Source organism: Beta vulgaris, chromosome 6 (assembly GCF_026745355.1).
Source record: "Beta vulgaris subsp. vulgaris cultivar EL10 chromosome 6, EL10.2, whole genome shotgun sequence".
Taxonomy (NCBI): domain Eukaryota; kingdom Viridiplantae; phylum Streptophyta; class Magnoliopsida; order Caryophyllales; family Amaranthaceae; genus Beta; species Beta vulgaris.
The window spans coordinates 21,296,583-21,322,522 of NC_079207.1; the positions used below are offsets into that span (position 1 = coordinate 21,296,583).

The 25,940-nt window shown below is 37.5% G+C and overlaps 1 protein-coding gene across 3 annotated transcripts; it reads left to right on the top strand.

The window, feature by feature from the left end:
• Nucleotides 1–337: 337 nt before the first annotated feature.
• LOC104896136 (uncharacterized) lies at nt 338–22,516 on the top strand. 3 transcript variants are annotated; one of them, XM_057395552.1, is made up of 14 exons: nt 1,272–1,291; nt 1,778–1,941; nt 3,143–3,194; nt 9,349–9,571; nt 9,648–9,786; nt 9,876–10,082; nt 12,558–12,692; nt 18,461–18,589; nt 19,088–19,488; nt 19,871–20,087; nt 20,680–20,873; nt 21,030–21,358; nt 21,767–21,803; nt 21,889–22,516. In XM_057395552.1, the coding sequence occupies exons 2-12, from the start codon at nt 1,921–1,923 to the stop codon at nt 21,232–21,234; spliced, it is 1,923 nt and encodes a 640-aa protein (XP_057251535.1). In that variant the 5' UTR covers nt 1,272–1,291; nt 1,778–1,920; the 3' UTR covers nt 21,235–21,358; nt 21,767–21,803; nt 21,889–22,516. The 3 variants fall into 3 exon arrangements, with proteins under 3 accessions (XP_048503592.1, XP_048503593.1, XP_057251535.1); XM_048647635.2 differs by lacking the exons at nt 1,272–1,291; nt 3,143–3,194 and adding an exon at nt 338–733; XM_048647636.2 differs by lacking the exons at nt 1,272–1,291; nt 3,143–3,194; nt 21,767–21,803 and adding an exon at nt 338–733.
• Nucleotides 22,517–25,940: the final 3,424 nt, after the last annotated feature.

Sequence of the window (25,940 nt, forward strand, 5' to 3'; positions counted from 1 at the left end):
GATGAGAGGGAAGGGAAGAGGTGAGCAAAAATAGAAGGAGGACGGTAGGGGAAAGAATGAGGTAATGGAAAATAAAAGATAAAAAAAGACCATGGTATTTTATACAAGAAACATAAGAAAGAAAAATATAACGTCATTTAGCAAAACTCTTTTTAAAAATTAGGATTATGAAGATAAGAGAGTAAAATTAAAAATGAGACCCCATATGAACTCATAAATCATAACTGAAGTTATCTTAACCTGAACATGTGATGGACCAAACCCCCCAAAGTTTAAACCCCAACGCCCAAATTTACGAACCAAAATCCCAGAAGACAATCAGCAGGAATTTTCTTTACAGTGATCTACCTCTACTTGTCAGTTCATCCCAAAGTCCTTCAATGTCCACCAAACTATTGAAACCCACAAAAACCATCTTTCTCTCTCCTCGCTTCCTCCGCGCCATTTTGTTCTCGACCCACACTGAAAAACCCTTTAGTTCCATTGACATTGACCCACCTCTCCCAAAGAAACTCCCATTCAAACTCAGTGCTCATGGCCGCAAGTGGGACGATCCTTACCATTGGATGTCTAACATCAACGACCCAGATTTCATCTCTTATCTCCATCAAGAAAACTCATATGCTCAAGCTTTCATGGCTGACACTATTATTAAACAAAAGGAGCTTTTCTCTGAGATGATTAGTCGCATTCCATCCAACATTTCTACTCCCCCTGAACGTTGGGGTCCTTGGTTCGTTCATTTTTCAGTTTGGTTATCTTTTTCTGATGTTTGTGGTTCGGTATTATACTAAATTATCGAGCTAATACTACTAAATAGTAGTGTTCCGTCCCAAAATATGGTTCCGTTTTGTATTTCAGGAGTCAAATTTTTAAATCTTTTATCAAATATTCTCATTAATGTATATAAGAAAAGGAAAAGCTATATACGAAATTGAAAAATATCGTAAGTTAAATGTACGTCTTCGAGTCTGTGCAAAAGAATCATATTTTGGGATGGGGTGAATCTAGTAACATGAAAAGGTAGTTTATTGAAGTAAAAAAATATGGTTGTATTAGTATAGCTAATATATGCTAGTAATATGTTGTTTTTTATGCTACTCATCTAATATAGTACTACATTTATGATTGAATATACTACTACTGTTAATATTGTTATAAACACTACAGCGTTTATAGTATGAATCGGGCATTTCTAGTAAATTGATACTACATTGTCTAAATTAGCTTTGTTTGGATTTCGAAAAGATGTAGTAATAGTTAACTTGCTTCGAGGCGAATTTTTTTATTGGTAAATTGGTAATCTTAGGATAAATTGTTTTGATGTAAAGGTTTAATCTTGTTTTGTTATCAAGTATTTGATGTTTGGTTAGTTGATCATGAGTTTCAGATTACAACTCTCTGGATTGTGTTTATTCACACTGTGGTAGCATTTTTCCAGTTTCAACTATGTGGTTAACTGGTTAAGTTTGGATGATTGAGAATTGAGATGCTAACTTATACACTATATTTTTCAATTATTGTTGGAGTCAAAATGCGAATTATTAACAATCAATAGATCCATCCTGTATCTTACTGATGGTGATTTGTAGTAACATTTAGGTAAACAAAGAATTTTGCAATGGCTAAGCTGTTTTACCTCTCTCCTGCCAGCTTTTAGTAGGGTGTGACATCACCTGGAATTGCTTATGTGTTATTTGCAATCCTTAAAGTCTTTCATTGGAGGTACTACGCGTTTTTGCTTCCTTTTGTCTGACTATTGTGCTGGTTTTCCCAGGTTCTACTACCAATACATTCCAGAAGGGAAAGAATACCCTGTTCTATGTAGAAGACTGGAGACAGAGGGATATACAGGTTTAGGAAGTTTGTTTAGTTGCATAAGAAGGGGTTTCAGAAGGGAGGAGATTTTGCTGGATTGGAATGAGATTGCTCAAAAACATGGTAATCTTGTTTTTACATTTAGTTTTGGGGAGATATTGAAATATGAACCTCCCCCTCCCCCTCCCCTCCCCCTCCCCCTCCCCCCAGCAAGACAAACAGTTAATAACCCACAGCCTATGCACAATTAAAACGAAAAAGACAGAAGAGAAGGAACTTGAAGTACAATTTATCTTAGTATATTATGGAATGGGGAAAGAGCTGCACTGATTATGTGTACATGACTAAATTGAATTCGTAAGACATGATCATTGATGCCTGTGGAAGCTATTAGTTGATGTTGCGGCAGAGTCAATATGCTTGTTAGGTGACTACGATAAATGTGAAAGTAAATTTCGTGAAATAAGCTCAAAATATGACAGTAAAGGATGATGATGTATATATTGTAGGAAAAAGGAACGTCGCAAGCTATCTGAATGTTGGTGGTCAATCATGATTAAATACATTACTTCCTAGTCCTCCATCCCTCAATACTTGGCTACGTGTTCTTTTTGGGTCGACCCAAAATAATGGACCACTCTCTAAATTTAGCTGGTTAAACTTTGAACTTCCGTATCTTACGCTTTATAATACCCTTAAATAAAAACTTAAGGGAAGACTATGTGGTGTGAGCCAAAGATATAAAAGTATGAATAGTGAAGTTAGTTATAGTTTTCTGACTCAATTTCCTATAAAAGATCTCCAAAATTATATGTGGCCTATTATTTGGGGATAAAGGGGATCAGTATTCTAGATCCACAAATCATCTTTAGCTAAGATTTGAAATTATGATGCTGAGGAGGTAATATATTATACGACACTGACATATTCAATCATTCATGCAACTATTGTGTTGGATCGTATGTATATAGTTTATTTGTAGACCTATGAAGCTCTTCAGGCCTTCATTATGGGGATATCATCTGTGAAGTATAGTTGAGCTTGAGTATACATATTTTTTTTGAATGAAATGCGTAGAAAGCAGAATATTACATGTCTGATGTCTCAAATATGAAAACACAGTTTAGGATATAGTTACAACTGTTTTGGAATCTTAACAATGGATGGGCTTGTTGTAGTTGATAGTAAATTTCTAGCTTATTTCCAACTGGTACCAACTAATTTCAGCATTTCTATCTGTTTTTGGTGAAAGGAGTATCTGATGATCAGCTAGTTGCTAGTGTTAGATTTTTATGTAATATAGGTATGCCTTTTGTGATGACAGAAATCTTGGAGTCTGGACATAAGGCTCAAAGCAAAGTATGTTACCTCACAAGGTGCACACAGCACATATATTTAGCATACAATTAGTCATTAATTACAGATAATTATCCAAATCACATTTTATAAAAAATTTATACAAGTCATTACATATAAATATTGGCCGCCAGATTCATGATTTTCCTGTTTTATATGCAACAAAAATTTAAAACGTGTTCTGAGGTGCATCTATTGAGCAGAACCGTGATGTAATTCATAGCCCCTCCATGCCTCAGGCTTGCTTCTTGATGCACTCTGTAATTTGTATCTATCCCTAGTTGAATTTCTCATTTATAAATGTGAAGTTTCTTGTAGAAACCTTTTGAGTTGGGTAGCATGCAAAACATTACAACTTCATTATTGCTAGAAGAAGATAGTGCATATTTTGGGCACTTTGCTAAGACCACGCAAATTCCTCCTATCATTTACACATATTCTAGAAGGCCTAAGTCAAGGGCAAAAGGGGCAGCAGAAAATGAGCAACAAGTGGCAGCACCTGGGTGACTAAGAGATAGATTCTTTATACTGGTATTCTCTGTCATGTGGCAGTAGGTTGTTATGAGGTGGTTATAGGAGAGAGAAAGCTGTAGAAAGGAGGAGAGATGTGTATAAATAGAAGGGATCCCACTCTTGTAAAGGCATCCAGAAATTGAATATAATCTGAGGCCTTAGGTGGAGATACCTTACCTCTTGAAGAGTAAGGAATTGTATTAGTGAGCTGCTGTGTTCTTACTTAATACAATTATCTATCCCTTGCTCATCTGAATTCCATCATTTATCTTAGCTTTATTGTATTTAAAAACCTGGGTCCTAGCAACTTGGTATCAGAGCGGTCGTATTCTGGAAGCAGAAACAATGGTCGGAACCTCCCAAACTCAGAGAATAGAACAGCTGGAACAGGGGTTGGGGGAGTTAAGGGCTACGCTCACGGAGGAGGTAGCCACAGCAGTCGAACAGGTGGTCGGGGTAATGCAGCAAACGATGGCAACTTAGATCGCTGAAAGTTTGGAGAAAACCACCAAGAAGCTCGGTGAGGTTATGGCGAAACTCGCCGAAAAGGTGGATGGTAGAGTAGAACCCAGGAGGGAACCCTCTGATCCGGGGTCACCAGAAGGAAGGAGAGGTTTCGCTCGAGGGGGAAACCGAGAACGGGAGTTTGAGGAGGAAGGGCCACGGCGAGGCTACCGGAGTTTTGAGGAGAATGAGGGCTATCTTAGAGACGAAGGAGGAGGTTACGAAGGTGGTTAGTGGAGGTGGAAATTGGAAGGCGAAGAGGTTAGATCTGCCCATTTTCACCGGGACGAACCCTGACGGCTGGATACTACGAGCCGAGCGGTACTTCGGGTTCTACCGCCTAACCCCGGAGGAGCAGATGGAGGCAGCAGTGGTTGCCTTAGACGGAGAGGCGTTATTATGGTACCAGTGGGAGCACCGGCGCCTCCCCATTACCCAGTGGTCGGAGATGAAAACTATGCTTTTGCGACAATTCCGGGATATCGCCTTGGGATCTCTCCAAGAGCAATGGATGAACCACCACCAGGAGGGGAGTGTGAAGGAATATGAGACCCGATTTATAGAACTCATGGCCCCACTGGATAATATACCGGAGAATATAGCCCAAGCCCAATTTATTAGTAAACTGAAAGATGACATTAAAAATGAGATGAGGGTAATTGGGCCCGGAACACTGGACCATGCCATGGAGCTGGCAACCCAGATTGAGGAAAAGCTTAATAGAAGGGTAGGAAGAAGATGGGAGCCCAGACCCAGCTACAGCCACAGCCCAAACACCCAAATAACCTCAAACACCTCCCATGTGAACCGAGCCCAAACACACACTTACAACCCACAAAGAAACACTACCCCTGCCCAGTCCGTTTTTTCCTCACCCTCTATTGTATCCCCAACTCAGCCCAAAACACATCTACCCATTGCCAGGCCTTATGGAGAAATAAGAAGGCTTAGTGAAAAGGAACTCCAACACAAAAGAGAGAGGGTTGTGTTTCAGATGTGATGACAAATGGTTAGCAGGGCACAGGTGTAAAAGGAAGGAGTTGAGTGTCCTCCTGAGCTGCGATGACGGAGAAGAGGTGGAGTATGGAGAGTTGGAAACGCTACCTACCCCGAAACACCAAACAACCACCAGCTTGAGGCGTCCGCTAACCCAGAAATTTCCTTAAACTCAGTAATGGGTTTCTCCAACCCGAAAACCTTAACACTATAGGGCACCATTTACGGGGAGTCGGTGATAGTGATGATAGACCCAGAGGCCACCCGCAATTTCATCTCGATTCAGACGGTGGAGCTGTTGAAAAATTCCCGTTTGCCATGACAAATCCTTCGAGGTATCTCTGGGAACCGGACAGGAGGTACGTGGATCCGGCGAGTGTCGAGCCATTCCTTTGGTGGTGCAAGGGGTGGTGATAACAGAAGATTACTTACCTCTTCCTCTCGGTAACTCGGATTTGATATTAGGCATCCAATGGCTCGAGAAGTTAGGCACTATGGTCACCAATTGGAGGACTCAAACTATGCTGTTCACGGTGGGGAAGGAGAAGGTGACCTTAAGGGGCGACCCGTCACTGAGCAGGGGCTGGGGTTTCCCTCAAAAGCCTGATTCGCACAATTCGGAAAAACGGTGGGGGATTTTTGGTAGAATGTAATCATATGGGAGCTGCAGTGGAAGAATCAAGGGTGAGCGAGGAGGTGCCGGAGTGCCTACAGCCAATTCTGAGTTCCTTCGGTATTTCATCTTCCCCCAGGTCTCCCTCCTAGTAGGGGCTGGGAGCATGCTATTAATTTAAAACATGGTGTAGATCCTGTTAGTGTACGGCCCTATAGATATCCAAGATGAAATTGAATCCCTCATTCATGACATGTTAGAAGCGGGTATTATCCGGCCTTCCCACAGTGCTTTCTCTAGCCCGGTTTTGTTGGTTAAAAAGAAAGATGGTTCATGGCGGTTTTCTGTGGATTATAGGGCTTTGAACAATGTGATGGTACCCGATAAGTACCCAATTCCGGTTATTGATGAATTGTTGGATGAATTAAATGGCGCCACGTTTTTTTCCAAGTTGGACTTAAAATCGGGGTACCATCAAATCTTGATGAAAAAAGATGATGTACAAAAAACAGCTTTTCGTACACATGAGGGTCACAATGAGTTCTTGGTAATGCCGTTTGGTCTTACCAACGCCTCGGCAACATTTCAAGCTCTTATGAATGATGTATTTCGACCGTATTTGAGGAAGTTTGTGTTGGTCTTTTTCGATGATATCCTTGTTTATAGCCGGAATATGGCACAACATGAGGAGCACCTCAAAACAGTGCTAGGGGTATTGGCCGCAAATGAGTTGTATGCAAATAAAAAGAAATGTGAATTTGGTAAGCATGAAGTAGCTTACCTTGGCCACATAATTTCAGCCGATGGTGTAGCCATGGATAATTCCAAAGTCTCAGCTATGCTTGAATGGCCCACTCCACAGACTTTGAGGGAATTACGTGGTTTCTTGGGGTTAACAGGGTATTACCACCGGTTTGTCAAGGGCTACGCCACCATAGCCTCACCTCTCACTCAACAACTCAAGAAAAACGCATTCCAATGGTCCGAAGAAGCCACCATAGCCTTCAGCTTGCTCAAAGAGGCTCTCACCACAGCCCCAGTTTTGGCTCTTCCAAACTTTGATCTGCCGTTTGTAGTGGAGGCTTACGCTTCAGGTTACGGATTGGGGGCTGTCTTACTACAGCAGGGGCACCCAATAGCCTATTTCAGCAAGACCCTTGGAGTACGAGCGCGGGGAAAATCCATCTACGAAAAAGAGCTTATGGCGGTAGTGTTGGCCGTATTAAAATGGCGGCATTACTTGTTAGGGAGACATTTTGTGATTCATTCCGACCAACAAAGTCTCAAGCACTTGCTCAGCCAGAGGGAAGTGGGGCCGGAATATCAAAGTGGGTGGGCAAACTATTTGGCTATGATTTTGAAATCAAATATAAAACTGGGGCTAGCAATAGGGTTGCGGATGGACTGTCACGCAAGGGAGATCCACGGACAGAATGTAATGTGATGTTGTCCACCCACCATCCATAGTGGTTTGAAATTTTGACAGCCATTTCACAAGATTCTGAGATAAAGAAAATACGGGAGGAAGTGCAGGCTGGGAATGCTCCCTTGGCAGGTTTTACAAAGGAGCAGGGGGTGCTCAAATATAAAGGCAGGCTGGTGGTGCCTCGAAAGGGGGCGATTACTTCGCGTCTCATACACGAGTATCACGCAACACCATTAGGAGGGCATTCAGGAATTTTTAAAACATACCAACGGTTGGCTGCGGAATGGTTTTGGAAGGGAATGAAGCAAGACGTTACCACATTTATTCAAGAATGTAACGTGTGTCAACAAAACAAGACATCTTCCCTTGCTCCGGCGGGGTTATTACAGCCATTACCTATCCCTAACCTCATATGGGAGGATGTGTCGATGGATTTCGTAGAGCGCCTTCCCAAATCCGGGGGATGGGATTCCATCTTAGTGGTGGTATATCACCTGTCCAAGTACGGACATTTTATTGGCCTGCGCCACCCTTTTTCTGCCGTCACGGTGGCTCAAGTGTTCACTAGGGAAGTAGTGAAACTCCATGGGTTTCCGGCCACTATTGTGTCAGACCGCGATAAGGTGTTCATGAGCCTGTTTTGGAGGGAGTTGTTCAAACTCCAAGGTACCTTGCTGCACCGGAGTACGGCATACCACCCACAGTCCGACGGCCAGACGGAGGTAGTAAACAAATCTGTTGAAGCTTATTCGAGGTGTTTCATCCAGGGGAAACCAAGCACATGGGCTAAATGGCTGTGCTGGGCCGAGTATTGGTACAATACTTCCAAGCATTCGGCCACCAACTTCACGCCTTTCGGGGTTGTATATGGCAGACCACCTCCTCCTCTGTACCGCTACGAAAGAAATAGTACGGCAGTTGCAGCCTTGGAGGACCAGCTCTTAGTTCGTGATGCAGTTTTGGATGAACTCAAATTTCACTTAGTGACAGCCCAGAATAACATGAGGGTCCAGGAGGATAGGCATCGCAGAGAAGTGCAATTCATGGTGGGTGACTTGGTGTATTTAAGGCTGCAGCCATACAAACAGCAATCCCTCGCTCGAAGGCCTAATGAGAAGCTTGCCCCTCGTTACTTTGGACCATTTGCCATACTTAAAAGGGTTGGCTCAGTTGCTTATGAGTTGGCATTACCCTCCCACAGTAAAATACACCCGGTGTTTCATATCTCTCAGTTCAAAAAAGCTGTAGGTACAGCACCCGTATCTCCAGTCCTACCACCCTTGCTGACAGCTGACCTGGTGCTACCCTCCTCCCCATCCCAAGTGCTAGGCTGTCGCCCTAACACTTTAAACCCAGCAGGACCCGCAGAAATCTTGGTTCAATGGAGTGATATGTCACTTGATGAAGCCACATGGGAGGATGTGCAGGATATTCAGGAGCGTTTTGCGTTTTCCTAGCTTCCACCTTGGGGACAAGGTGCTTGATTGGGCAGGGGGTGTTGCTAAGACCACGCAAATTCCTCCTATCATTTACACATATTCTAGAAGGCCTAAGTCAAGGGCAAAAGGGGCAGCAGAAAATGAGCAACAAGTGGTAGCACCTGGGTGACTAAGAGATAGATTCTTTGTTCTGGTATTCTCTGTCATGTGGCAGTAGGCTGTTATGAGGTGGTTATAGGAGAGAGAAAGCTGTAGAAAGGAGGAGACTTGTGTATAAATAGAAGGGATCCCACTCTTGTAAAGGCATCCAGAAATTGAATATGATCTGAGGCCTTAGGTGGAGATACCTTACCTCTCGAAGAGTAAGGAATTGTATTAGTGAGCTGCTGTGTTCTTACTTAATACAATTATCTATCCCTTGCTCATCTGAATTCCATCATTTATCTTAGCTTTATTGTATTTAAAAACCTGGGTCCTAGCACACTTCTACTTGTAGAAAGAAAACTTATTTTTAGATGATGAATTGTTAATGATGTGTGCCATCTTTCATGTCGAATTCGTGATTATTTTATATAATGTTAAGCCATGTTTCCTATCCTGGAATTTCTCTCTCATCTAAGGCCTCGTTTATTTAAATTCATACTGTAATTCTTCAAAAATAATCATTAGTTTCCCTTCATTAGGCTATGTCCATGTGGGTGCATGTCGGGTTTCACCTGATCACAACTTTCTGGCCTATACGCTTGATGTAAATGGCTCTGAGCGATTCACCCTTCAGATTAAAGACTTGAGGGATGGTCATATAATCTCAAGAGTTACAGCTGATGCCGTGGTTAGCTTGGCATGGGCTCAAGCTGGTTCTGCTCTGTTTTACACTGTTGCTGATGATAATCAGAGACCATACAGGTAATATTCTCGTATCATGATTGTATGTGTTTTTAATGGTGGATTATCGGAATGTTTACACCCTGATATTTGCCAGGGTCCTTTGTACAGAAATGGGGTCAAAGTTTGACAAAATAATATATACAGAGGATGATTCTAGGTTTTGTGTGGACATTACTTGTACAAAGGATGGCAAGTTCATTACAATTAATTCCAACTCAAGGTCTTCATCAGAGGTGTGATTGAATCTATGTATGTTCCTTTCTTTACTAATTTCACATTCTATTATGCAACATAATCTAGTACATCTTTTATTTGTTTAAAGGTCTATATCATTGATGCGGCCAATCCATTTAATAGTCTTCTCAGAGTACATAAGCGTGTCCACGGTGTGCAGTATTTTCTGGAACATCATCATGGTTTTTTCTTTGTTCTGACAAATTACCCTTCAGCTGAAGTTGAGAAGCTACCTTGTGGAAACTTTTACCTCGGCATTTGCAGAATTGAAGAAATAAATTCTACTAATTGGCAGGTTATTCTTTAATTGCCCCCCCCCCCCCCTCTCCAAATTACAGATATGTTTTTAAGTGTGGCTAAGCTTTTTTGATTAAGATATGTACAGATAGTCGTATAAAGTTGCATGTCACACTGATCTAAAAAGGAGCAGGATATGAATTATGGAATTTAGTATGTTAAACAAATAAGAAAAGCGCACTAAATTTCCTGATCGACATGATGTTTATGATGAATTATCAAATAAAAGAAACCTAAAAAGCCCCCATAAGCTTCTACTTCTGCATGTGCTTTTTGAGTTTGTAATAATTGAACATGAGAAGGAAGGGGGTAAAGCAGTGGTCTGATGGAATAGCCAAGGGACAAGAAAGTTTCAGTAGTGTGGGTAGATATGTTTCTTGAGCTGAATACCTTTGACGCCTTTCAAATATACTTCAGTACAATTCATTAGCAGCTCATAACGTTCCCTCCTTCCAACATAAGAAGGGTGCATTTGACTCTTGTAACAAAGTTTTGCCATTTATATTTGTAATACTATGTTATTGCAAAATCAAGAGAAGGTTGATTTTAATAATTATATGCAAACAACCTAACGTGGTTGTTTCTATGCTCCAGATCAATGCATATTTTCGACAAGTTGATGGTTGAACTTACTGAAGAATTCTAATGCGACCCAGTATTATTATAGAGCTGCAAGAACTGCTTAAAAAGTGTGTTGTTTTTACTGTTGCTATATCTCAAATTGGATAAGATAAATTCTGCTGGACCCAGTTATCTTTTCCTTTATGTTCTGGTTCATCTCTGCTGATTGTTTCTTAAACACATGTTATACATCGACAAAGGATATAGAGTATTGGGATGTCTTGTTGAATATAGAACAAAACACGCCTGCTTCACTTGAGCTAACTGCATCGGATTCTTTTGATAAAAGACTAGGGCTTTTGAATTTAAAGAAATAAGGGTGCGTTCTATTCAACTTATTGGCCCTGAACTTATTGGACCTTATCTGAACTGAACTTATTGAACCTGAACTGAACTTATTGGAACTTATTAAACCTGATTGGACCTGATTCAACTTATGGACCTTATTGGCCCTGATTGAAACTTATTAGACCTTATTGGACCTGATTGAAACTTATTAGACCTTATTGGACCTGATTGAAACTTATTAGACCTTATTAGATAAAAAAATTGATCATTAATAACATAAATATTACCACTAACGTAAATACTACCCTTCAAAATTTTTTATGGAGTAATAATTATTATAATTCGTCCTTTAAAAAATAATGATTATTAATTTTCTCTTATTATAATTAATTTAACAAAAAAAATTACTATTTATATATCTGCCTGTACATAACTTTCACCACTAATATATCTAATAGTCTTGTTTTGATTTTATAAAACACTAGTAGAAAAGCAAAAATTTCAATATGAGTAATAAAATAATAGACATAATACAAATAAATAATAAAATAATAGACATAATATAAATAAATAATAAAATAATGTAATTATAATTATTATTGCAAAATATTGTAATTATAATAATTATTATTATTGTTAACCTTAATTATTTGACCATGATTATAATATTATTTAATAGCAATATGAATAATCAAATAATAGACAATAATATTATACATTGTGGTACTTTAATAAAAAATTCTAATAATAACATAATCAGCTAATAATAATATGAATAGTAAAATAATAGACATAATATAAATAAATAATAAAATAATATACATAATATAAATAAATAATAAAATAATAGACATAATACAAATAAATAATAAAATAATAGACACTAATACAAGTATAATACTATATAATCATTGTGGTACTTTAATTAAAATTCTAATAATAACATAATCAGCTAATAGTGATATGAAATTATGAATAACAAAATAATGGGCAATAATACAAATGTTTATTAAACATTGACTATTTGGACCTTATTGGACCTTATTAGACCTGATTGGAACTGATTGGAACTTATTGCACCTGATTGGAACTTATTGCACCTGATTGGAACTTATTGGACCTTATTAGACCTTATTGGAACTTATTGCCCTTATTAGACCTTATTGCAACTTATCTAAACTTATCTGAACTTATCTGAACTTATTGGACCTGAAACTTAATTTTTTAAGTTGAACAGAACGCACCCTAAGAAGTCACTGTTCTACTTAATTTTCAGGATTCTGTTCTTCTGTCTTTCTGTCCTCACGAGGTACATAAAGGATTAGCATGATAGGTTATGTAATAAGAATTTAGGTATAGACATTGTCCTTGAAGCATATTCTAGTCATGAATTACTCTTCTGCCTATATCTTAATTTCAGGTATAGACTTGTTAGACATTTCTTATCATTTTAAATTGCAATTACTTCTACAGAATGGTTGACAATCCTGAATGGCTGAATCTTCTTCAGATGCTTATTTTTCGTGTAAAATATTGTAATAATTTCCTTGTTTGTATATTTCAGAATATTATACTGCCTAGAAAAGGTACTTGCTTGCGAGATATGGATATTTTTGATAAACATTTGGTCCTCATTCTTGATGAAGAGGGGTCTTCCGTGACGTGTTCAGTGAATCTGCCTATTGACGTCAACTGCAAGGTACCAAATATCTCACACACACATGCAGAAACTAATCACTTTGATTGCAAAATCGGCTATCGTTTATCAGCTACTATCCTTGCAGGCAAGCCAATCATACATAAAAGGTAGCATTGCTTGGAAAAAAGCTGGAAATTAGCATCATGGGGGGCTAAAAATGTCAATTTTTACATGTCATGACCCAATTTGAGATATCATTACTATCGATTAGTGACACCTTTTCTTTCATTATAAACTAGTAATGGTAATATGTGCATTAATAAAATCACATCTATTGAGCCCTTGACCAAATATGTACTCTGATTGACTCCTTTTTAATCATTGCACATAATATCGTCACTCTCTCTCTAGAGATTGTCAGTTGTAGTCACTAGTATTGATTTAGGAAATTATTCTACCCAACTGACAGGCCAATCAAATAGACAAAGAGCTTGATGTATAGAGTTTGTAGAGATCCTGACTTTGTTACAGGCATATTAAACAGGCTACGTTCAATCCAATTTAATAAATGGGCTCCTGATTTCTGACTCAGTTTCAAGGAGAAATAGACACAACCACTTTATAACCAGGATAATTTTGTTTCAAAAACCAACCTGCCCCAGACCACGTTATGCTGTAGGCTGATGCACCAAATCCCTCAAGTGCACATGATGGTCAATTGGTCATGGTCTCTTTTCTTACCACCAATCTTGCATCACAAATAATCTCTCAAAAGTTTGTTAACCCTCACAAATCACAACAGCCAGTAGAATTTAAAATAGTAAGGGATAGTGAAGAGGAATGCTGGACAAGCAAGTTTGCAGCACGGTGTTTATTTTGTGATAAATTGACCTTCCATTTGTACAATCTTCTTAGAATTCTCAGGAACATAGGTTGCCAGAAGGTCTTTAAGCGAGGATTTCCTCCTAGATGTACACTGAAATGACTAAGCAGACTACATTGAGTTTGAGTTTGACACCCCACTAAAGGAGCAAATTCTCCAGTAACATCATGGTCTTATAGAAAGATGTTCTTTAACCTTGAAAACAACTGAAAAATCTACAAGATTGTAAAAACGTACTTACAATTTTCTGGATGTGCAGCTAAAAACAAAATAGGGTCTTGTCTCTCCCTGCTTTGATACCTTCAACCGTCACATGACTCACATCCCTCATGATAATTCCTACCAAGCACATCACCTGCACTTGTGAAAAGAAAAGCAGACAGAGAATCCCCTTGCCGTAACTCTCATGTTGAAAAAAGCCACTGCCTCACCAAAAGATAAGCACGTAAAAAAAAAAAAAAGCCTTTTTAAATGTAGCTTAAAAACCAAAATGTATACACCTATTCAACAAGCTTAATCTACAATGTCACTGGAAGTCGACGCACTGGGACTCTTTGTATTAGTTTTAGTTTGTCAACTCAAATTAGCTGAAAATTAGATAAAAGAACAGATGTTGAGCTGTTATTTGGGGTTAATATCGTCATTCAACAGACATCACTTCTGACTAAAGATTGTAGAACTATTGGATCAGTATTCTTGGTATATACTTCGCATCTGTGAATATGCCTCGATTCCCCCATATATATGATTGTTACTTGTTAGGTTCTGTTAACGATCTCAGTCAAATATTCAGGTCTTTCTTAGTTTTTTTTTTTTTTTTGCAGAAAATTTTTCTAGAGTCTTTTGGATGCTCCTTTTCCTTTGAGTGTATTTCTCTTTTTTTGAGTACTAGATAAGTGGATACTATGACTAAGCTCCTTGTTTCTAACATAAACTAGTTTGTTGGCCTGAGTCATTGTATGTGATATAAATTTAAATTGTTGGAGTTTATGATTTAGTCAAAGTATTATTGACTTAGTTTGTTACTTCCAGTTTTATAATTAGGTGAACTAGTATAAGTAGTATATTCTTGTACTTTCATTGTATGATAGATAACTAATAATACAATCTCTCTCTTCTATTCTCTCTCCACTGTTCCTTTATTTTGTTCCTATACACTCATCAATGGCTGCCCTAAGCTTCTTCTCATTTCTTCCTCCCTAAACCACGAAATTTAACATGGTATCAGAGCAGGAATGATCCTAGCTCGTAAATTCCGCACAAAATTCTTGCTCAAATCAAATCCCTATTTCCTCATAATTTTCCCCAAAATTTTCTATTCGAAGTTTTCTGAATTCACGCTCAAAATTGAGCAATTAGGATTCAATTTTCCTATTTGTCATCTAATTTCATTCACAAAGTAATTTTTCGAACCTTGAATCAAACAATTGTTGATTCTTGAAATGTTTTCCCCAAATTTTTAGGGTTTCTCGAATTTCTGGCGATTTTGGTATTAAGCTTCTGGTTTCTTTTGCATTTCGAACTTCGAAGGTGATTTGGGTTTAATTTCGAACAATGGGTGTCATTTCTAGGGTTTTCAAATTATCGATAATCCTCAAATTAAAATCAAAAGATACGATTAGTCCACGATTAAGAAGTATAATCTGTTCAGTTCTTGATTTCTTGTATCATGGTCGGTGAGGAAGAATCCGACGTCGTATTGAGTGATGCAGAGGAGGAGGAACTTCCGCCGGAGGAAATTAAACTCGCCGGAAAATCATCGGAATCGGGAATTTCCGTAAAGAAATTCAATGAATTACTCGGCGAATTCGATCGCAGGATTCTAGGTGATTGTTGCGTTTTCACTATTTTTGTGAGTAATGTTTGATAGTTTGGTGCTAATTGGTGAATTTGGGATGCTGAGTTTTCTTGAATTTGTTGTAGTTGTGTTGGGTGTGTTGTTGCTGTGATGATGATGGGATTATTTTATTTTATTTTTTTTTTTGCTTTTGCTTTTTGCTGTGTTGGGTTTGGGTTTCTTGCTGTTGTGATGATGATTGAACGTTTTATGTTGTTGTGATGATGTTGTTGGTTATTCTTGGATGATGGTAGATGGTGATTGGTGTTAGTTGATGATAGTTATTCTCTTTTCTTCTTTCATTATTTTCAAATTCAATTCAATACAATTCCATTCAAATCAAATCAATCAAATTCGATTCAATTCAAGTGAAAATCAAAATCAAAAGTTTTTTTTCTTTTCTCATTTCTTAGCCCATAGTTGGCTCATTTCTCATGATCCATAGGATCGTTTTCTTTCCTCTCTTTATGGTCATCAATCAAGTTGCCGAGGTTAAATTTCCAGAGAACTTGTTTGATATCCTTTACTTCAAGACCCATAATGGTTATTTCTTATGATCCTTAGAGATCAAATTTTGAGCCCATAGTGGCATGTTTGTTAAGACCCATAGAGGTCCAATTGTTTTCAACCCACAGTGGTTTTTTTTCAGCCCATAGAGGCTTCTTTCTAAGACCCATAGTTGGTCATTTTGCCCATAGAGGCTTGTTGCCCATAGAGGCTTGTTGCCCATAGTGGCTTATTTTGTGCCCATGGTGGCCTTTGTTGTGATCCATAGTGATCCTTTGTGACCCATTAGAGGTCTTTCTTGATGATCCATTGTGATCTTGTTTTGACCCAATAGATGGTTAGTTTTTGTTTCACACTTTCACATTCTTTTCTCCTTTTATGTTCTGTGATCAGTTTTTTTTTTAACTTGGTGTGTTGTGGCATATTGGTGCTTTTGGCTGGTGTCTTGTGTTTGGTGTATTATGTGTGAGTGGTGGTTGGTTCATATGGTGTATTTGGAGGATAGGCAGTTGCTTGCATTGTTAGTGATTCAGTTGCTGCGTTGGTGTATTGATAGTTGGAGTAATTAGACTCTTGGTACGAGTTTATGGGATGTATATGATCATGTGATGTTTGCTAGTCCTATCATGGATAGTTGGGCGCAGCTCCCAAAGCGTGTTGTTGATGGTGTGTCAAGAGGGCACCTTAATTTTCTCTGCTCTCGTCGTGGTACTGGTTTTGGTACATTGACCACACAATTTTCATGTTGCTACATTGGTGCCTGGTGGTATATCAACACATTTTCAATGTTTAGATGTTTCTTCTTGTTCATCTGAGTTGCTAGCAAGTGACAACAAGTTCATGAGATGTTACTACGGCACAGTTTTTCTCTTCCTCTGTACCGCTGCAATTATGTCTACTTCACTCCATCAGTTCAAACTGAAATTGTTTTTCAACCATTTTCAGTTTGAGGGGGGGTGTTGGAGTTTATGATTTAGTCAAAGTATTATTGACTTAGTTTGTTACTTCCAGTTTTATAATTAGGTGAACTAGTATAAGTAGTATATTCTTGTACTTTCATTGTATGATAGATAACATAATAATACAATCTCTCTCTTCTATTCTCTCTCCACTGTTCCTTTATTTTGTTCCTATACACTCATCAATGGCTGCCCTAAGCTTCTTCTCATTTCTTCCTCCCTAAACCACGAAATTTAACATAAATCAAGTGAAATATAAATTTATTCTAGTTAGTGTTTGTCTTTAATGTTAGAAAGAGAGGTTGGGAAGGTTTAACGATGGAGATTTATGGAGGATTTTGGTTGGAGAAGGAGTGGTTATTACTGGGAACATGAGGGTTTTTATCTGGATGGGATGAGAAAGAAAGTGCACAAGAGAAATTTAGACAAATACATGGCTATATGAGTGTTCAACAATATTTCAAATGATATGGGTTGAATTGGAATTTTAAATTCTATCTTTTGGCCTTGGATCAAATGTCATGGAAATTGGCCCAATCCAATTCCAAATTTCAAATGCTTTGGACCAAATCCAACATTTGAAATGAAATGCTTAATTCCAAACAGGCCACTAAATAGTTTGAGATTATATATACTTGTTTGTAGTTTATAATTGCATTTTTATCTAAAGCATAATTAAAAAAAACTTGATATCTATCTATACAAAATTAGCACAGTATTGGACCAATTGTTTAACCAACAATTGAACAAAATATTTTCTAAAGTGATTTACTTGATTAGCTTTAAGCTGGATCTATTATTCTTTACTGTTGTGAAATTCTTTGAAGAATGAATTGTACGTAAAATTAGAAGATATGTTGTTGATTAAGTTTTGTGACCAACATAGTTCAGTTAGTTAATTGAAAAATAATGTAATAATTTAATTTTTAAGTTTTAGTTTTTTAACTTGAAACTTTTTCTTATCTTTCTTAAAGAACTCTTTTTGAGTAAATAAAAAAAAATTGGGCATAATTATTGTGTTATAAGAAATTGAAGTCGAACTAAAATAAGTTGAGCAATAAAGAGTAAGAATAATTGATGAGCATGAGTTTTATCTTTTCTAATTACTTTGTCAGCATAGTTGTGAAATTGGAGCGGTGGTAAATGATCTACCTTATTAAACATGAGCATGAGTTTTACCTTTTCTATTTACTTATTGCTTGCTTTATTTTTAGTGAGAAAACAATAAGCGTTTATGTGCGTGTATGATGACATAGCGCCATGTCATTTGTAAAGTGAAGGGTGACACGTGGCATGGTAGCATTTCTAGGCCACGCGGATATAAATAATAAATTTAATTCTTTGGTCAACCTCACTTGTATATTGTTCCACGACTTTTTACTTGTTGGGAAGTAGGAATTTTATGATGCAAAATACCATCTCATGCCTCTTGTTAGTTGAGTTCTTGTTCATTTATATGTTTCCTTAGCTGTCACTCAGTATTCATATGTGGCTCTGGTCCTTAATCTTGTTCATACAAGGCCTGTAATCTGTTACTCTTATTATCGTTCTATGAGCGTCAAAGTATAATATATATTTCCAAACTAATTTTATTGCTTTGATTAATCATTGTATTAATTTTTCCAATATGGCTTTTCCTCAGCGCATCATGGAGATTAATGATCTGAATCCTTGGACATTCCCCCTGCCTTCTGAGTTGTGCGGAGTGGCCCCAGGGTCAAACCATGATTACATGACCTCGGCATATCGTGTGATTCTTTCCTCTCCTGTGGTATGACCTCTGATTAACCTCATTAAATAGAAAGGTCTTAAAATGAATCAATCTTATCAGTTGTCATGTTTTGTTTTAGTTTTACATTAGTTTGGTGTTAAAGAAATTGTTTTCCTCTCAAAAAGTTGATCGAGATGACGAGATCATTCCATGATGCAGTTAATTTCTGTTAAATATTGTTTTTGGAAGCAAAATATAGATTGTAGCTCTCACGTAGTTTGCCAAGTTGGAAGGTGTATGCTTTTGAGGTATTACATTTTATAGCAAAAAATGAACTCTGACGTGTTACCCTAATTGAAACCTGATGCTCAGGGGGTTTCTCTATGGATCCATGAGGATCAAGAGGATCTGTATCACAAACAAAAAAATATATAAGGGGTACAATATCTTGTCAAGTAGCTCATGGAATTAGTCACTTGGTTGAACTCTCAATTTAAATCTTCTATGTAGCTCTGTACATTCTAATTTATTTTGAATATATACATTGTGTTCTTGCAGATGCCTGATTTAGTAGTTGAGTATAACATGTCTAAACGTAGATTTTCCATCGTTCACCAAGAAGAGGTTTGTGCTACTGATAGCGAACATCCTGATTCAGCAAAGTTGGATAAACTATTATTAAATAATAGCAATGATAAGTGTTATCAAGAAGTAGAAAAATTACAGAGCTGGGAAGAATTTTCAGCGAATTACGTTTGTGAAAGACACAAGGTCATTTCCCATGATGGCACTGAGATTCCTTTAACTATAGTATACTCCAGAGATACACATCACAAAGGACAGTCTCCTGGGATTCTCGAAGCATATGGGGCATATGGTGAAGTCTTAGACAAAAGCTGGTCCTCAGATCGCCTCTGCTTACTTGATCGTGGATGGGTTGTGGCATTGGCTGATGTAAGGTAAGTTCATTTATTTGAGTAGTATTTAGCTGAAATTTGTGCCATTCTCATTTAAATGGGTCTTGGTAACGTTCTCAGAATCCCAGTCAGCCCTCTTGCTTTGGCAGGAGCAAGATGCTTTGGCGTTCTTCCTTCTTTTTGATCCCTGAAAATTCCTGCTTATAATAACTGTGTTACTTGGTAAATATTGGTTACATTGTGCTGTGTAGATTTGACTAAAATGTCAAGTATAATCATCATAAAAAGATTTGATGGATTTTGTACACTTAGACTTAGAAGCTTCTTCATGCTGCTAGTGTCGGCTCTAATCTCTAGGCAACCACCCCCCACCCCTCGTTATTTCAAGGTTTTGAAATGAAGACTTGATGTTTCTGATGAGCAGGGGTGGAGGTGGTCCTTATCCTTCCTGGCATGAATGGGGAAGTGGAGCTAATAAGATAAATTCTATATACGATATTGTCTCGTGTGGTAAGTATCTGGTTGATGAGGGCTACGCTACAAAAGGTAGGCTGGCCGCCATTGGATCTAGTGCTGGGTCTCTGCTTATGGGTGCAGCTATCAATTTTCACCCTGATCTCTTTTGTGCTGTGATTCTGAAGGTAAATGATTTACATTTCTATATGGTTCCAAGTGAGAATACATTTCCTCTGTTTTTGTCAGACCTGTCTTAACTATTTTATTACTCGTTCAAGTAAAAGAAGCTCCTTGTGAAGCTAATAACAGCAACCAATGTGCATCTTGTTGTGGGCAGTATCTAGAGAGGTCGTGACCAAATAGATTGTAGAGTGGAGACACCAAGACTTAATAACATTTTTTATTACTATTATTCCTCTTCTTTTTTCGCTTTATAATTTGAGTTGGTTTGGTTCATTTATTAACAAGAACTGGGATCTTGGTGGCGGGTGACCAGATGGAATGTAGAGTGTAAACATCAAGACTTAATCAGAGATTCATCTTTTGTTGTCCATTTGCCAGGCACTATGTGTTTGTTCATTGGTTCCATATGCTTCATTTAGTTCATTCTTTTTTTTTTCCGTCGAGGAAGATGGTTGTTGATCAAACTGCTGCAATCTTCGCCTTGTCTGAAATTATTCTTGCAGATGCTGTAGACATAAGCTTCATATATATTTGAGAAGCATTTATCCAGGAATTGCTCAACCTGTTTTATTGATCACATTCTTTGCATATCAGGTTCCCTTCCTTGATATATGCAATACATTGATGGATGACAGCTTGCCTTTAACCATATTGGACTATGATGAATTTGGAAACCCTAAAATAAAAAGCGAATTCAAGATAATTATGGAATATTCTCCTTATGACAATGTAAATCAAGGACTTTGCTACCCTTCAATGCTTGTGACTGCAGCTTATAACGACTCGAGGTAATTTTGATATCCTTTCCATTAAATCGTGACTTGGTTCCCATCAGCTCACCCCCATTAGGGAAACCGGACATTGATTCTACTATTTTCAAGCATTAGCTAGTGGCAAAGACTCGGTCAATGAAGTTAAGTGCATGATTCATGTGTTAATCTCAGGGTCGGAGTATGGGAAGCTGCGAAATGGGTGGCTAAAGTACGAGAAAGAACATGTACAGTTTGCTCCCGTGCTGTTATCTTGAAGACAGAAATGAATGGAGGACATTTTGGTGAAGGTGGTCGCTATGGCCAGTCTGAGGAAAAGGCTTATGAATATGCATTTCTGATGAAGGTCATGGGACTGCTTGATAATTCCAAACATTAGGCTCACGATGGAAGGCAAAGCTTTTAAGTTGTACATGCTTCAATGCTGTAATGTGCTTCTGGAAGTAAGGACGGTTGCTTATGGCTGATGAAGGACTTCTCTATGATGCCGAGGTGGCCAATTGGTAAGTATAAATTCAAATCAGAGATTGTTTGGTTGGGGAGGAAAACATTTTCATGGAAAAGCGATTTTCTCATTTTTGCTTGCTTTGTTTGTAAGATTTAGATCGAGTTTCTGCAAACGGCAGAAAGCAGTCCCCTTAAAGATGGAAACTTTGTCCTTTCTAAGGGAGGAATATCTCATTTAACTCCCATCCTTTTCATTTTCTTCGTAATTTCTCCAATCCATCCTCTCCCCTCCATTTTCGTTTTTCCTTTAGTCTATAACTTCTATGTTTCTTTATATAAGGAGCCAAACAAAGGAAAACTAATTTACAGTTGTGTCTTCACTTAGAATATGTTTTCCCATAGAAAATCATTTCCAATCATCTAACCAAACAAAGCCTTATTTGTTGCATAATATATCATTGCAGGTTGATGAAGCTCAGATGCATGCAAACCGTATCTGAAGTAAATATATCATTTGCTCTAATTGATTTTTAAGCATTTGTAGGAAATTGTGGTCACATGATATTCACCTCTTTATTTCTTGTAGAGAATCGAGTAGCCTGAACTATGGCAAAAATGTGTATGGCAGATGGTTGCTCTATGTGTGGCACTGTGGCATGAAGGTACTTCAGTATTATTTCTAAGAGTTTCTACTGGAACTGATCGCTCTATACAAGTTACCATCTTTTACAAGGTTTTCGATGCAGAAGTAAGCAAACAAACCAGCTGAGCTGAAGAAGAGGGTATGCAGATCACACTTGCAGAGTTACAGGATATATATTGGTTCCGTGAGTAAGCTAAAAATTTTTGCTGATCCTTACCAGCAGGGAAAATTAGGAATTTGGTTTGCACTGTATTAAGTTGAGCAAACTACTTATGGCCACACTATCTTGTATTCTTGTGTGTTTTTAGCAGCTATATTTTTCTAGTTTTACAGAATATTCGTCTAATACCATTACACCCACTACATAAAAGGGTGAATCTGCTATTTAAACAAAACTTGGCTTTGGTCAATACGTGCTTGCTTTATCTTATCTCCTCTAGAAGAGTAAACTAGGTTTTGAACCCGTGCATAATGCACGGGAATTTTTTACTTTAATAAGAATATTTATATATCAGCTAGATAGCTATAATGAAAACATATAAAAGATTATTTACGTCTATTGGATCAAAAACTTTCTTGTATGATAAAAATGTACCTTTATTTTAATTATAAAGTTGTTTAGCATATACATAACTCATATATTTTGGAAGACTTTTTTATATGCTACATCAATGTGCTAGATCAAAATTTCCTCATGTATTAGACATTTTATATTCTTTCATAAAAATTATTCTATTAGACGCATTTTACTCATGACTCTAGAAAATGGTGGCTATATAAAATTGGCCATGGCTGAGAAGTGGTTTTAGGAGATACAAATTCACCATGGGATAGAGATAGTGGTTGACTCTTAACACAATCATAGGAAATGCCTTTTTTTGAAACCTTATAGGAAATTTTGTTTCATCTGACGAAATATCATACGGGGTAAAAATACTTATACTCCGTTGCTACCTGAGTCTTGAAATGACCACAACTTGGATGATTCGGTTTTTTACATGCTTGCTTACCAGCCTAGTACTGTTACACAAACTAAATGTTGGGTAAATATTCCTCAGTAGCATCATTGGTGTACTAACCTTCAATCCCCCAAAATGTTATGTATGCAAAATATCACAGGCCTATTGCTTGTTGTTCTATTGTCTACAAGCTGATTTCTAAATATTAACTCCTTACTTTTTTTTTAAACCAATGTATAAAGTTCACATCCCGATCATGCTGTGAGAATTGAACTTCCTCGTTTGCCATTATTTTAGTATACTCTCTATGTTGTATAAGAAAAGAGTTATTAGAGAAAAGATTAGGCTAAAAGAAAATAAAAGTGTTAAGCTCAATTACTTACTCAAAGAATGATTCGACTTCACTGCAATTCAATGCATAAATGTGAGCTTGCTCTCTTTCATACACATCCAAATAAATGTTCTTCGTAGCCCCTAATGGTCTTCCCGGGTGAGAAAAGATTGAAAGTCTTTTGTAACAATCATCACCATTATAATGTCGTTCAAGGCGATTAAATTTTGTTTTGATATCAACTAAGTACCTTGAGCACAAAGTCATACACTCATCCACAATATAACCCTCTGCTATGGAACCTTCTGGGCAATCTTTATTACGTACATATTGTTTAAGTGTATGAAGATATTGTTCATCATGATACATCCAACGACAATGAACAGGTCCATGCCACCAAGCATTACCTTATCAGTTAAGTGGATACTCAAATGCAACATTATATCAAAACAAGGAGGAGGCATCCATGTTTCTAACTTGGAAAGAGTCAAAGGAATTTGGGCTTTAATCTGATTTAGATGTTCCACATGAACTGATCTAGCACACAGCACACTAAAAACCTGACACAACTCAATCAAAGGCTCTGAAACATCTTTCACAAGAAGGCCACGTATCAAAAGGGGGAGTATGCTTTGCAATAAAACATTGCAATCATGACTCTTTAAATCCAGAAATCTTACACTCCATATTAACACATCGAGAAATATTAGAAGAAAACCCATCTGGAACTTTCAATTCTTTTAAAAATCTACAAAATATCTCCTTTTGAGTCCTAGTTAATTAATGTATATGGTGCATGAGGAATTTTAATGTTGTCACCCTTTTTGATAGGATGCAGTTTTTTCATTATACCTAACGCCTCCATATCAAGTCCAGAATTGGTAGTGTCTTTCGTCTTTCCTTTGATGTTCATGATAGTCCCCAAAATAATATCACAAATGTTTTTTTCAATGTGCATTACATTTAAGTTGTGTCGTAACAGAAGTGTTTTACTCTTTTTATTCCAATTATCCCTCTTAACCTTATGTGATATTTGAGTCCTCACAGCAGGATCTTTAGATAAACAAACACCTTCAAGATCTTTCACTTGCTCAAGGACTTCATCCCCGGATAATGGCTGTGGTGGATTTTCTTTCTCCTTTTTACCAAAGACATCTTTCTTCTTTCTCCGAGAGTGCTTAATAGGAAGAAAACGTCGATGACGCATATACACATGCTTATAACAATTTTTTAGCCGTAAGCTTGAGGTTTATTTATGACAACGAGGACAAGCCAATTTCCCCTTTGTACTCCAGCTAGATAATATTCCATACACTGGAAAGTCATTAATAGTGGAAAACAAAGCTGCACGAAGTTTAAAATTTTCACTTTTGGATACATCATAAGTCTCCACGCCTACTTCCCATAACTCTTTCAACTATTCTATTAAAGGTTAAATATACATCAATAACATCATCGGGACCTTTCGGACCCAGTATAAGCATTGACAACATCATACTAGATGGTTTCATACACATCCAAAGAGGCAAATTGTATGGAACTAACATAAAAGGTCAACTGCTGTATGGGATTGCAACATTAGAAAATTGTTGAAATCCATCACTTATAAGCCGCAACCTAACATTGCGTGATTCTGAACCAAAATTTGCATGTTGCTCATCAACTGTTCTCCAGGATTTTCCATCAGCAGGGTGCTCAATCACCCCAGCTTTGACATTCCTTTCAGAATGCCATCTCATGTCAGAAGCTGTTTTGGAGCACATGAACAAATGTTGAAGTCTTGGCTTGAGTGGAAAATATCGAAGTACCTTATGAGGTATTCTCTTACCATTTTCTTTTATTGGAGTTTCTCCACTATGCTTACTTTGCTTCCACCTTGCAGCATTGCATATATTTTACATTACTCTAAGTGTTCATCATCTTTCCAAAATAACATACAATCATTAACACATGCATCAATCTTTTCATATGAAAGACCCAAATCTTTAATGGTCTTTTTGGCATCATAATAACAATCGGGAAGGGTTGACTCTTTTGGTAATAATTGAGTTTTTAAAAATTGCAAAAGCATAGTAAACAACTCATTGCTCCACCTTCCAAGAGTTTTAATATGAAGCAAGTTTACAATTGCAGATAATTTTGAAGAGTTAGATCCTTCAAATAATGGCGTCTGTAAATCTCCGAACAATCTATAAAATTTTTGTGCATCATCATTAGGATCTTCACATGGCTTATCATGACTCGGTGAAGCACTTTGTGTGTCATTTTCCCCACCATGACTAGGAAAAAGATCTCTTAGTATTTTCTGCATCTCATCTTCATTATCATATTCTAGGGACTCATCGGCTTCTTTAGAATGTGATTCAGGATTATCCTCACCTATCCTTTCCCCGTGATGATACCAAAATGTATAGCTTTGAATGATTCCATAAGCTAACAAATGATCCCTAATCATATGTGGAGATCCAAAGGACGAATTTTTACATTTTACACATGGGCATTTGATCTTATGCTTTTCCCCCGTCTTCTCAAAAGCATATTTTATAAAACTTTCAACACCTATTTCATATTCAGTGTTTAAACGATCACCTTCAGCAAATTTCATCCATTCCTTACAAGGTGCCATTAGATTCCGAACAACAACCTGGATAAAATAAACTTTATCAACAGAGCAACAGATTTTGTACTTTAACAAAAGCAAGCAA

What these genes read in the sequence shown, in the direction of transcription:
- LOC104896136 (XM_048647635.2), top strand. Translation starts at nt 381, where the DNA reads ATGTCCACCAAACTATTGAAACCCACAAAAACCATCTTTCTCTCTCCT. An exon ending in GATAATCAGAGACCATACAG is followed by an intron (nt 9,572 to 9,647) that starts GTAATATTCTCG and finishes GATATTTGCCAG; the next exon opens with GGTCCTTTGTACAGAAATGG. An exon ending in ACTCAAGGTCTTCATCAGAG is followed by an intron (nt 9,787 to 9,875) that starts GTGTGATTGAAT and finishes ATTTGTTTAAAG; the next exon opens with GTCTATATCATTGATGCGGC.